Genomic DNA, 14,306 nt, shown 5'->3' with positions numbered 1-14,306 from the left:
TACAGTCTGCACTTGAACTGATTACAACAAAAGGAATAACTGTATGGCCATTTCTTCACATTAGATTTCTAATAAACATTAATTGATACAAAACTGAGTTTGGTAGGACTAAGTTGCACCCCAAATTCATTTCACTTTAACAGCGTTTGTTTTCATAATTTCTATTAAAGAAAATTAAGTACCCAGCTTATATAAAATTATCAAGTACAGTATATTTTCCACTGGGATTGAATCATCTTGACACACGGATTTGATAAGTTAATCAGTTACTTAAGAAAAAACTGGTCTTCTGGATCTTCGGCAAATATCTGTTGGACGGTTTTCTGTCCCATATTTCACATTCCTAAAATAATCTGTCAAACTGAAAAACAGAGTTCATAAGGGTCTTGATTCATGTCTTGCAAGTTTTGTCCCCATTTTGTAATTTCAAATACATTTGATATGACTTGTCTTTTTTTCCAGTCTAAAGGTGGGAAGTGTCTTCATCTGTGGAATGACCGGGTTTTACAGTTCTGCAGTTTTATTTTTAATGTTCAAAACACACTGAATGAAACTTTTTTTTAAACTAACAAGTCACTTCATTTAAACATTCTTACGTGTGCACCAGTTTAGGGTCATAGCTTTATTTTTTTAATTTACCAAGCCCATATTATGTCTTAGTGCACCAACCATTCTAGTGTGCAAAAATGTAGGTGTAAATATGCCTTTTTTTCAAAGACTTAAATCCCTCAACCCTATAATATAACACTTAAACAATGCTACATCTTGTTCTTCTCTAGTCATCAGTACATCTAGTCTGTGAATTTTGCGCATAGACATTTTTTTCGCCTGTGTGTAAAATGTCCGCGAGGAGTCAGAAATTTAAGACTCTATTGAGATTAACTATTGATATAGAGGAGACCATGCAAAGTTGTTTTTTTTTTAAATTTTTTTAAGAGAACAAAAATGAGGTGCACTTGATTTAGAAAATGATATTTTCGGTAACTGAGGGCTTGTCTAAATGAGAGAGTAGCACCTGGTTTAGGTTACAGTGTGAATTTAAACAGATTAAGTGAAACTGGTGCAAATACCTGCAGCGCCTTTCTCCATTTAAGAGGGGCAGTTAGGAACAGATTTAAGATAAGCCAAAAGAAAAGTCACTCTTAAACCAAAATAAGGTGCCCATACATGGGCTTGCACTAGTTTAATTAAATTGGTTTAAAAACCAACTTCAATTCAACAGGTGCAACTTTCTCATGTAGACAAGCCCTTAGATTGTAAGCCCCTGAAGCAGCCATTTATCGTTTATACCTGTTGCTCGATATTGATTAAAATATCAACAAATCATAACTGAGTTGTACAGATATTACTAAAATAGTAAAGCAGAATAAAACTACACAGGAGGCAAACTTTTTAAATAGACAATATTTCTAGGACTTAATGTTGGTGTCTTTTTTGTTTTGTTTTTTTTTTGTTAAGTAGCTTATCAGACTCCAGAAAACGGACTCGTACAGGAAGAACTTGGCCTGCTGCAATACCACATTTGAGGAGAAGAGGTCGCTTTCCACGAAAAGCACTCCAGCCTCAGAATTCAGAAATTGTAAAAGATGATGACAGTAAAGAAGATTATCAATATGATGAACTCAATACAGAGATTCTTAACAATTTAGCAGATCAGGAATTACAGCTGAATCATCTAAAGAACTCAATTACTAGTTATTTTGGTGCAGCAGGTAGAATAGCTTGTGGTGAAAAATACCGTGTTTTGGCTCGTCGGGTAACCCTTGATGGAAAGGTGCAGTATCTTGTGGAGTGGGAAGGAGCAACTGCATCCTGACTGTAAGACTGAACATTATGTTCACTGCACTGTCATCTGTAGGTACAGTTTATAACCCATGGCTCTGAAGGAGACATGTCTTTACTGTGTTTCTAAAAAAGAACCAATTTAGCCTTAACACGTACTTGTTAACATTACAAATATTGTGATAAAGATTTTTCTTAAAATCAGATCTGATACTTAAATTTTTTAATGTGACCATTGTTAGATTGTTTTAGGTTGGGATATTTTGAGTTACAATTGCTTATAAAGTGCATGGTGTTTAAAAAAGACTTTTTTTCTAGATAACATTCCATGGTTACAGTTTTTTGTGATTAGGCAAAATACCTAGATAGCACAAATCTTTGAAGAAATCTTGGTCTGTTTTCTTACCCAGATGTTTGCAGAAATGTATTTCTATTTCAGTATGCTCTAGATTTCATAAAGTGCAGTGTATATAATGCCTACTGTAAAATATTGAAATTTTCTTTCAAGCAAAGTGTAAAAAAATATATTGAGCCTGTAAATTGCTCTTTGACTAGACTTCATTGTCTTTTTAATATATTCTTTCCGTGTGTGTGTATAAATACACACTATATATACACGCGTGTGTGTATATATGTGTGATTGTGACCTATGCAATACAAATTATGGGATTCGGCAGCTTCTGAGTATGTGTCCCATAATTCTTTTATCAGGAATAGTTGCAGTATTTACACAGCAGCATTTCTTCTCAGGCTTTATTGGGTGCTGTTGCTTTCTATGTACTAAGGAAAAGTGTCAAACCAGTGCAGTGTCTCCTGGCAATGGGTGCAGTCATTGATGTTCATATGCTCTTACTAATACAGTCAATTATTTTCCTTGTAAATCAGCCATTCAAAACATAAAGCAGGATTTGAAAATGTTGAACATGAACTCTATTAGAAGTAACATTTCAAAGTTTTTTGTGGCACATTGATTGTAAATTTTGTCTCCCAGTTATAAAAGTAAGTCAACAGGAGCCACACACAAGATTCCTATGATGTCTGTAGTAATTGTTAGTCATGTTGGATAAATGTAGAATGAACAAAGTATTTTATTGCACAGGGTCAACAAACAGTATGTTGCCATTTGAAGTAACAGTACTGCTTTTATAACAACTTTACCTCTTTTGTTTTTATAAAATGTACCAAGTTTTAAATTGATAACTTTATTTTACTTGTAAAGAGACAGTTTATCACCAGTGTTAGATGTATTTTTCTTTGTCTGCTATTTTGAGGGGTTTTAGCCAAAGAGTAAACAGAAGAATATTGTTGTTTTGGTGGTTATTCACTTTACTGTCTGTCTTACACACTTGGAGTTTGCCACCGAAATAATGTTATGTAATTTGTTAATTACATAGTGGTTTAAATGTACTCTCTGGTTTAGTACTTATTTATTCCATTACTACTTTGACTCTTTTTTTTTAATTTACTGCCTGTCTTGAGCATCTTCAAAAGATGATTTTTCTGTCACCTTATTGCCAAAGGAAGCAGAGAAAACTTTGTTGCCCTGTGCTTGGTTCATTGTTGGCCAGGTAATAAATGAGCTTTACAAAAGTGCTAATTAAGAACTGCCACTTCTGTTTACCTTCACTAAAATGTGGTGGTGGTTGTTTTTTTTCTCTCACACACCCTCAGCTGTTAATTTAAAGATGCCTTGCCTGTAGCTGTAATATTTTGAGAAAAGCAAGTTTGTTAATTTTTGAATTTTTATATCTTGGGGTAATCCAAAATGTAAAGCCTTTGTAACCTTACTCTCACACCTGTATCTGTCTTATTTCACTTTATCCAAATCCTTTAATTCTAACTGAACACCAGCAGTATTCTCGTAATTCTTCTTTTTGAAGATAAATATTGGACTATACATGGGGGAAGGGAGAGGGAAATAACAATTGTCACACTTACATTGTCCATAGACTTAACTATTGTGAATGTCTTTGTTTCATTTTATTATGGTGGTTGACATGAGACTGATGTTCAGTTTGTATTTTTGGAGTTGCGTTTCTTAGAATTAAAAAAGACCAACATTAAATGTGTGTATTTTTTGATAGGAGTTTTGCTTCTGTATTCACGTGAAATACATACTAGTACTTTGAATTTTTTTCCGTGTCCTCCCTCAAACTATAGCCATACCTCTAATTTTTTTGAGCCTGTTGCCCTGCACATACACACAGAAGCAATAGATCCCTGAAAATGTTCCAGTACACACACGGAATGTTTTGGTCATAAGAGTTCTCATGGTGGTACTCTTTGCATCCTCCTTATGTAAATACAAATATATTTATGGTCATGGATTGTTAAAAGAAAAAGACAAAGTTTGCTTTTTAACAACAATTTGTGTATCAATCATTGTTTTGATTTACATGGGTCTAAGTGTGAACTTTCATGCCCACTGATTTTGCAGCTCTTTACCCAGGTGTCTGATAAATACTTTGTCCATATTTATTTATTCGTGTTACTGTAGTGCCCAGAGTATCAGAGCTCCATTGTAGTAGGCTCTGTACAAACATAACAAAGGCCCTGCTCTGAGAGCTTACAATCTAAGCGTAAGGTGGCTAAAACAGTCAAGGGGAACACAAGGACACAATGGAAGTATATTGGTCACTGGAAAAACAATGGTCACAGCAAAACAGCTGCCTAACCATTGTCAAGTTTTATGTAGGCATCTCAACAGAGAGGAGTTTCAAGGAGAGATCCGAAAGAGTACAAGGGGGTTACTTTGCAGATATTTACGGGGAGCTCTTCTCATCCATAGTAGTGGTCAAAAGGGGCTTATCTGTAAATTTTTTAAAATGGGCAATCAAGTCTGGTACCATTTATGGAATGAAAGCAGGGATTGACATCTTGCTATCACATTAAAAATGATAGGGCAGAAATAAGTCATAAAGAGCCATGAAAGTGAAGACATGTAGCTTGTATTTGCAGTGAAGGACAAGCAATTGTAGGAATGCAAAGAAAAAGTTGATGTGGTTGAAGTAATAAATTAGGAAAGATTTTTTCAGTAGCATTTTGAATGGAGATAAGTGGTGCAAAATGGGATTTGTCTAGGTTGGAAAGGAAGAGGCTGTAGTAGTCAAGGCACAGATGAGGGCTTGGACAAGAGAACTAGCTGTATGCATAGTGAGGAAAGGCTTGATCTTAGAGATGTTATGTAGGATGAAGTGGCAGGCTTTAGACACAGACTAAGTATGTGGAGATGGTAGAGTTAAGACCACACTCAATGTAGTAGTGTGGTTATACTGACCCAAGCACTGTTGTAGACAGCACTGTGGTGACAGAAGGGCTTCTCCTGTCAGTATAGCCACTATCTCTCTGGGAGGTGAAGTACCTATGCTGACAGGAGAAGCTATCCCATCAGAGTAGGTAGTGTCTTCACTAAGCACTACAGTGGTGTAGCTGCGTTGCAAGTGTAGACAAGCCCTGAGTGTTTGTGTTTTTGTTTTTTTTTTTGGACAGGAGGAGACAGGTCGGGAGAAAAGTAGTAGGTCTGAGAGTTGTCAGCATAGAGATGATACTTGAACTAGTTCTCTCAAATGAGATCCCCCCCCAAAGACGGTGTAGAGGAAAGAGGAGAGGGCCAGGGATGGAACTCTTGGGCACCTGTTCAGAAAGTTGGAGGTTGAATGAGAAATATCCACTGAACAAAACACTGAAAGAGCAATTAGAGATGTAGAAAGAACCAGGAGGGAACAGAATCATGGAAGCAGAGGGAAGACAAGATTTTTGAGATTGAGAGGATAGTTGAAAGTATTTGAATTTTGGGAATCTGTCTGTGGTGCAGTTTATTAATTCTGGTCGATATGAAATTGCTGTATAATGGAATCTCAGGGCCTTTGAAGTCAGTCCTGTGCTGTCAGGGCTATTACATATTCCAATACCAGAGACAGTGGAGAGCCATTTAACCTCAGTGACTGTACTCTGAACGATGGGTACGCTAACAAGGGTTGCTTGATGTGGGAAACCAAGATTGTCTGCATGACTGCAGTATGGAGATACCCAAACAGGAGAACAAAAGTCAACTGTTAATGCTGGGTCTTAGCCTGAAGCTCTGTGGTTTCTTTGTCTACGCATAAAATGCTTCAGCAGCATCGCTGCAGCTGTGCCACTGAAGTGCTTCAGTATAGACACTACAAAGGGTTCTCCTGTCACTGTTAATCCACCTCCGCGAGAGGCAGAAGTTAAGTCATCAGAAGAATTCTTCCGTTGACCTAGCACTGTGTACTCCAGGGATTAGGTTGGTTTAACTACATCTTGGGGGTGAGGGGATTTTTCACACCCCGGAGAGACATGGCTATGCTGATGAAACTTTTCAGTGTAGACCAGCCTTCAGAAGTTATGGGGTAACTCAGAGACTTGGACACAGGAACCTTGGGCTGGAAAGAGGAAGAGAATGGGCATGCTTTTGTAGCGATCATCTTGTTTTACTGTGGGACTATCTGAAGAAGAAGGAAGCTGGCTGCACAACAGAAAAGACAACTCCATGGTTTGGAGGAGAAGTCATTGCTTTATGAGGGGGGATCCTGGATGACTTTGACCTAAGCCTAAAGAGTGCTGAAGAATGGTGAGGAAACCGAGGCATTTCTTACTTTGTCTGGATCCATATCTCTCTCATGCTAAGTAAAGAGTAATTGGGTTTAGAAACCTTTGAAGCCTATGTGTGTGTGCTTCATCTATCATTTGCCCACGAGGCCAGAGTTTTGGGAGAGTGTGTCCTTAAAGTTACTGAAAAGACTGAGAGGTCAACACTGGTCTTGGGGGCCCATGGCATCTTACTGCAAGGCCCAGTATCCACAAAGCCTTTGCCCAGAAAGCATGCTAGAGGGGCCAAGGAAAGAGTGATATAGTCTACTCAGACCAGGAGAAAAGAACACCAGGGTCTCTACAGTGTTAGGGACTCAAACACAGTGGCCTGGTGAGTATCCAGCAGAGGGAGCTTTACCCTGGCTGCATGTGACAATAGAATTTTGAACTTTGGCCAGAAAGAGATTAGAGTATAAAGAACTGGATCAGTGGAATGGAAGGAGCAGAAGCCACATTGGAGACCACTTATGATGGAATTGGAAGAGGAACTCCAGACATCCATTGTAGACAGCCCCAATTACTACTCATGTTTTTTCTTCCTCCTCCAATTGCTAAGTGTGTGTGTGGAGAGGGTGCACAGGGGATTGAGAGACAAACTTCTTTGCAGTGTGAGGGGAAGTAGTTGAGGAGAGGGAGAAGTTGGGGAGGGAAGAGCTGGGGGATGCTGAAGCAGGTGCAGAGGCTAAAGGGGGAGAAAAGATGTGAAACTTCTTTATCAGTGAGGGAGAAAAAAGAGTAGTGGGGAAGAAAGGTTAGATGGGGGATGGGAGAGGGTTGTTACACTGGAATTTGTTGATCTGTTTGAAAAAGCAAGATTCTGTGCAGAGAAAAAAAATGAATGGGTGGGGAGGATTTGAAGAAGGGAGAATAGAAGATGGCAAATAATCCATTAGGACTGTAGGAGTTGGTCAAGGTGGAAAAGTAATTTGCTAAGGAAAATTGCAGAGTTTAAGAGAACCTTAGGAGAAATCCATATGGGCATGGAACTTCTGCTGGAGATCCCCTGCTGTCTAAGAGCAGAAACAGATGCTGGGGTGAGTAAGGCTAGGGGGCGGCAGAGCAGACCTTGTGATGGGGGATAGGGGCCAATGAGTCAAGGGTGGAGGAGAGTGTAGAATGGAGTATCTACTCCGGGGTAATTCTGAGCTAGTGCATGTGTGTGGAATTCATGTCACCTGCAGCTTTCTTTGCTTCCCTGCAGAAAAATTACTTTCTCACAGGGAAGCAAAGGGAAGTTGTAAGAGCAGTCATGTACTACTCCCTAGCACTGCAGGTACATCATTTCAGGCAGCTGGCAGCGAGGTAAATCACTGCAGGGCTGGGGCCATGCCAGCCAGTGGCTCCTACCCTAGGCTGGGATCAGCTGCTAGTCCTGGCAGGGCTGCAGGCAGGAGAGGATGGGATTTCCTCTTCACCTGCCAAGGAGTGGCTGAGACTGTCAGACCCACCCCCAGAAACCTCCCCCAGCTCCAGGAAGCTCAGCATCCTCCCCTGCCCCCATCACTCCTAAGCTGTGGGGGGAGGGGTTACTGGTGGGAGAGCTGCTCCCCATCCACCCAACCCCCATGCATCTGGACCTCCCATACTGACACCCCTGACAAGACTCACACTGTACACCCAGAACCCCCCTAGGCCTCCATACCCAAACCTCAACCCCTGCATCTGGAGCCCCCTTGCACCCAGCCCCCCTGCCTCTGGACCCTTGCACCCAGACCACCCCCAACTGAGCTCCCTGCACCACCCTGAGCTCCTATGCTACTGCCCCCAACTAACTGCACTCCGACACCCACCCAGCCAAGCTCCACTGCCCTCACACACAGACCCCTCTGCTGAGCCTCAACCCCCTTCCCCTGGAAGCTCGTGCAGAGTCCCCTTGCCCCTGCACCTGGAACCCCCTCCAGTGAACCTCTGTGAATCTAGATGCCCTCACACCTAGACCTCCCCCCAGCGCTGCCTGCACCCAGGTTGTACCACACAGAATCCTCTCACCCCACACCTGGATCCCCCCATGCTAAGCCCCTTCACACTTGAATCCTGCCTGGTTGAGCCTGCCTACCCTACATCTGGTGAGCCTGGTGCAGAGCCCCAGTGTGTTTCTGGCGCAGGTCCAGACCTTGTGCTGTGTCAGGGTCGGGTGCAGCCTCACTGCTGAGTCTGTGGCCCTGTCGTGGCTGCAGGGTGATCTCCCACCTTTGTGCAGCTAGTGGCCTGTGTTCACCAGTGCCATGCTGGAGCCTCTGCATTTATTGAGAAATAAAACTTGCAGAATTTTAAAAGACTGCACAGAATTTTTAATTTTGTGGTGCAGAATGCCCTCAGGAGTAAGTATCAAACACCCATGTCAATGGAAGAAATTGATTGGACTGGAAATTGCAGGAGTGGGTGGTAAATAGGCAATATTTAAAAAGAGCAGATTCTGGTCAGAGAGGGGGAACTCCGTGATGGAGAGATCACAGAGCAGTGCTTGGTCAAGACAAGATCAAACATAGCTGTTCTGGTGGGTGAGTGAGGAGGGGGGGAGTGCAGTGTTTGAGGCAAGTCATCTGAGGCAGGTGTGAATTTGGAATCTGGATTTGTATAGGTAGGGCATGGAGACTGGGATGGGGAGTGGAAGAGGAGTGGCTGGAAATGAGGGTAAGGATAGAAGAGAAACGGAGCTGTTATTGGGAGAAGAGGGTAGATGCTATTGTGATGGGTTGGATCACAGAAACCCCCTGGAGGCTGTCAACTGATGTGCCAAAACTACTTCTGCCCCTGCTTTCCCTGCCCTCCCAGCTTGGGAATTCAGTGCCCTGCCTGGTTTCAGCCAGACCCGCTAGCCTGCTGCAAACCCAGACCCAGGTCTGAACCACATCCCCTAACAGCTGTAGGCTTAAACTGAAAGCATCTTAAGAAGTGTTCCTGTCTTTAACACGCAGATGCCCAACTCCCAATGGGATCCAAACCCCAAATAAATCCATTTTACCCTGTATAAAGCTTATACAGGGTAAACTCACAAATTGTTTGCCCTCTGTAACACTGATCGAGAGATATGCACAGCTGTTCTCCCCCCTCCCCCCCAATATTAATACATACTCTGGGTTAATCAGTAAAAAGTGATTTTATTAAATACAGAAAGTAGGATTTAAGTGGTTTCAAGTTATAGCAGACAGAACAAAATGAATTATCAAGCAAAATAAAATAGAACATGCAAGTCTATGTCTAATACAGTAAGAAAACTGAATATAGATAAAAACCTCATCCTCAGAGGAATTCAGTAAGCTTCCTTTTATAGACTAGTCTCTTTCTAGTCTGGGTCCAGTGATCACTCACACCCCCTGTAGTTACTGTCCTTTGTTCCAGTTTCTTTCAGGTATCCTTGGGGGTGAAGAGGCTATCTCAAGCCAGCTGAAGACAAAATGGAGGTGTCTCCCAGAAGTTTAAATACTCTTTTTCTTGTGGGTGGAGACCCCCTCCTCTCTCCTATGCAAAGTCCAGCTCCAAGATGGAGTTTTGGAGTCACATGGCCAAGTCACATGTCCATGCATGACTCAGTTTTTACAGGCAGCAGCCATTGTCCACATGCTACCTTGATCATCCTCATGTAGGCTTCTTATGTGTATTGGAGCCTTCCAAGATCCATTGTGCATTAAGTGCTTCTTGACTGGACACTTAACTTGCAAATTCCTTTCTAAAGAAGCTGACCAAATGCCTTACTAAGGCTATTTAAAATCAAACAAGTATACAGCCAATATTCATAACTTTGAATACAGCAATGACATATGCATACAAATAGGATGAATATATTCAGTAGATCATACCCTTTACATAGATATGTTACATGGCATATATAGCATAAAACATATTCCAGTTATGTCATATATATATTCATAAATATATTTCCATAAAGCCTTATGGGGTGCACCGTCACAGCTATAATACAAAAAGAAGGGTGGGGTGAGAGCCTGGTTGAATAGCAGATGGACATAATTAGAAAACAGTTGAGCAAATAATCACTAAATGTGAACCAGTTAAATCAATAATGAGTCAATCTGATACAAGATTAATCAGTTAACAACGAGCTATTTATGTAAGCAGACAGGCACATGCGGTGTGGAGATGCAGCTGTTGTTAGGTGGGTGGCAGACAGTGAGGAGCAGTTAGTGTTGGATGTGCAGGTTCACTGAAAGGAGGAGCTGGATGATAGCAAACAGTGAAGGTTTGGAATGAAGCAGGGGAAAATAGCAGCTGTGCATGGCTGCCATAGTGATAAGATAGGGCCTGGGTCACTGAGAACAGCCCTTAATATGGCAGTGTGGTCAGTTATATGGGGCAGCCAATGGGAGCGAGGGGGAATTAGGTGCCAGTCCTGAAGGTAGCAGTGAAGATATGGATAGAGACCCCAGTATGCTGGGTGACGGCAATGTGTTGCCCCCATCTTGGGAAGAACGTAGCTCAGGCACCAGCACCAGGAGCAAGAGAGAAGTGACTGGTGCTTGTAGGATCTCTCTCCTTCCCCTACAATCATTTACAAAATGTCACTGCCAGAGGGTATAGAGGAGGTGTGTATATGTGTACATAAGGAGAGACTGTGAGTGAATGCAATACTGAACTATGCTCATGACACTGAGTTGTGCCACCTTTCTCATTTCACCTGGACTGTGCAGTCAGTTTTCCAGTGGCTGGCCCATGTTTTGGCTTGATTAAGAGGCAGTTGGCCAAGTCAAATAATGTTGAAGCTTTTTTCTGGTGGACGGTTGCCTGTGCCATTGGGAGACTTGTTTCACTAACTCCCCTCTTCCCCCCCCCCCCACACCTCTGTTGTTACATTTGGGCAGATTGGAAAAAGGAAACTTCTTTGCTAAAAAAAATAAATCGTGAATGCAAACTTGAATTGAAATCTCAGGGAACAGACATATGCCTGTGCCCAACTATGCTTCTGTAAACCAATTTTCAGTCTATACATACACAAATTATACTAGTCCTAGGTTATGAGTAATAGTCATAAGTATTTAGAATTAACTCTATTGTACGATGAACTCTACAGTAGCGGTAGACACATGTATAGCATTGCACTGTGATGGATTTGGAGTTGCTCTGTAATAATTTATGAATACTGCATGTAGGTATATGATTACCTGTAGTTTTGGGATGTTTACGAATCTGTTTTAATGCAACAGGGGGCTGTTGGGGAAAACCAACAGGAAAGGAAAGATGGTTCAAGATCAGCCACTTAACAGCAATGGCTTGAGAGTTGTTAAGAGTCATTGCCAGGATGGCAAATGGCCTATGAACTCTAGCAGCTCTGAAAAGGAATCCTCTCTTAAGAGGGGGCAGTTAAACTGAAACACAACCTGCTGTGGGTGTCTAAAGAGGTTAGGCTTGTCTAGGTTACTATTAAGGGACAGAGGTGTGGTAGCTGAGTGGTTAAGATGCTTCGCTACAAACCTAAACATCATGACTTTAAGTCTTGCTCTGTCTCACACTGAAAGACCACCTCCAGTTCACTCAGCTGCAAAGTGGGTGCCTGATCCAGCAGGTTGGGGCAGTCAGAGGTGGTCAGATATGATATTGTGCACATGGAACTGCTGTGCCTTAACTGCCTCAGCCTGATAAGTCCTAGGCTTGTGAGAAACTCTGACTTTGATGATAAGCCTTTAGGCAAGATAGACGTGCACAGACTGTTTTAAAATCCTGCTTCTCTAAATGCTTTGTTCCTGCTGTACATTAATCAATACTTAGGCTGACTGATCACTGTGCACCACTGGTCTCAGGCCCCCAAAGGGAAGAACCACAGGTGCCTGAACACAATAGGACCCGCAGGGTAGGAACTGATACAGAGTACTGGTAGTTAAGGGCCCAGTCTAAGAGTAGGACAACTGCAGAATTCTACCCCAGGCAAGGTAGAGGCACAAGGCCTGACATCTGAAGGGACGCTGTCAGAGGGCTGAGGGGCAGGTAGCCCTGTTACTGCGACACCAAGCCTACAGTATCTTGCCCAGAGCTAGATAAACATTTTAGGTTGACTTCCCTTTTATGTACACATTTTTTCATTAGAATAGTTTATTAATTTAGTTGCCTGAACTCACTGCTAATTACTGTATCTAACAACGTTACATAGAACCTTAATGGTAAGTATCTACATTCATTCTACTGAGATTCTACTCCAAGTTTGCCTCTGCCTCTTTGTGACACCATCAGCCTGCAAATGTTACTGAAGTTAATCAGGAGCTTGATGAGGATTTTTTTTTCTTTTAACTGATGGGCAAGAAGTTAAATGTTTGTTCGGTTCCTGCAGATGTTCAGTGCTTTATATGCCTTCTGAGGAGAAGCTCACTAGGCAGGCAACTTAAGGCAATTGATAGCTGAAAGAATAGTGGATTATTGTTGGCATCTGGAAAATGGAATCTTAAAATCAGCTGCTATGGGAGTGGCAGACATTTATAAAGTTATTAAATATTACATTATATAAAATAAATATTAAATATGTAAAATTACTTAGCAAAAATACTCCAGTGTTTATTACACACAAAATGGATCAAATCCTGATGTTTAATATAGTGGTATGTATTTAACATTGACAGGATTTCAGATGGCCAAGCGAATAGAAACTAAAGAGAGGCACTACTTGGATATCAGCCCGGATATCCAATGAAGATGATTTCTGGGGTGAGTGAATACTGCCTTTTAATATTCATTGATACTTTTAATAAGGAGAATCCTGGATACAATTGCAAGTTCTGAAGGGAAATGTTCTTCAGTGGTTAGACTTTTCCACCTCTGTCCCATCTACCTGGCTCTCTCTCAGTCCCTCTCTTCCCCCCCCCCCAATCCCAAGAATGGTCCCCTCCAGCCTTTGTAAGTCCTCAGAGCTTCCAAGTTCTTTATGCCTTTAGTCTTATTCTACATCTGTATCCCCTGGATCCCGCACCACCACTTTTTTCTCATTTTGAGGTCTCCTCTGCCACCCTCCCCAGTGTCCAGTTCCAGTCCAAGGAGTCCTCCTGTACGCCAGCTCCTGTCACCCTTTCCTCTTCTCCAGCTTTGGTTTCAATCTACCTCTCTCCATGCTCCTCACCTCTGTATTCCTGGCAAGCTTCTTCCTGCTGCTCCACCTGTCCTGGACACTAGCATTGTTGGCACTGAAAGCCCAGGAGAGACAATTTCTGTGCTCTCAGTTATGGTGCTCAGTGCCACAGTGGCCTCTGGAAACTGTCAGAAGCAATTGCAGGAAAAGTTATGCTCTGCCTTTGAGCCCTGGGATGAAACATGCTCAGTCAGGACCTGCGAACTCTACAGGTTTTCTTTGTGGACTGTGGGTTTTCAGATCCTGTATAGGTCTATGGAGAAAAGCCCAGCTTTGTCTGTGGGGAACAGTCCTCCGGTTCCTGTCCTTTCCCATTTTGGAGACAGTGGTGCTGACATTAAGTTAGTGGATGTCCGGACTCTATGCTGGACTTGCACATTGCCAGATTTAGTTGATCGGGCTTGAGGAGCCCCTCTGCCATCCATGTTTCCAGACTCTGCCTGTGCCAGATGGGCATAATTTTTCCCTTGTTTTTACTACTAGAGAAACCTGTACTTTCAGGCAATCTAACTCACTAAAAATAAAAATAGCTACAGAAGAAAGGAAACAGCAAATGAGGAAAGACTTGAAGACACTGTGTGCAATCCAAGCTTATTGTTTCTTGCAGTTAAGAAAGAACAGAGAGCAAGTGGAGCTGTTCCCTTTTCACACCCTCAGAACCCTCTGTGAGGGGAGGAGGGAGGTCAAATGACCCCAGTGGATGCTGTAGTGTAGAAGATTCCACAGCTCAGCACCTTGTGGCACCATCCCCACAACTAGAAATATGTAGAGACCACTGGAAGAATTATTCTTTTGAAAAACATTTTAGAGGTAGGATATGTGTGAGGTTTTCTTGTCCCCTCTT

The 14,306-nt window shown here is 42.1% G+C and overlaps 1 protein-coding gene across 3 annotated transcripts in view; it reads left to right on the top strand.

Annotated features, from left to right (window-relative positions):
- MTF2 (metal response element binding transcription factor 2) overlaps window positions 1-7,018 on the top strand; it is a 52,158-nt gene extending 45,140 nt beyond the window's left edge. The window contains exon 14 of one of the 3 annotated variants that reach the window (XM_073357084.1): window positions 1,459-7,018. In XM_073357084.1, coding sequence (XP_073213185.1) covers window positions 1,459-1,816 — 358 coding nt within the window. In that variant the 3' untranslated portion in view covers window positions 1,817-7,018. The remainder of the gene's footprint in view (window positions 1-1,458) is intronic. The other 2 variants (XM_073357081.1, XM_073357083.1) reach the window with 2 other exon arrangements.
- Window positions 7,019-14,306: the final 7,288 nt, after the last annotated feature.

This window comes from Lepidochelys kempii, chromosome 8, assembly GCF_965140265.1.
Source record: "Lepidochelys kempii isolate rLepKem1 chromosome 8, rLepKem1.hap2, whole genome shotgun sequence".
Lineage (NCBI taxonomy): Eukaryota > Metazoa > Chordata > Testudines > Cheloniidae > Lepidochelys > Lepidochelys kempii.
This window is presented reverse-complemented; position numbering and strand designations above follow the sequence as displayed.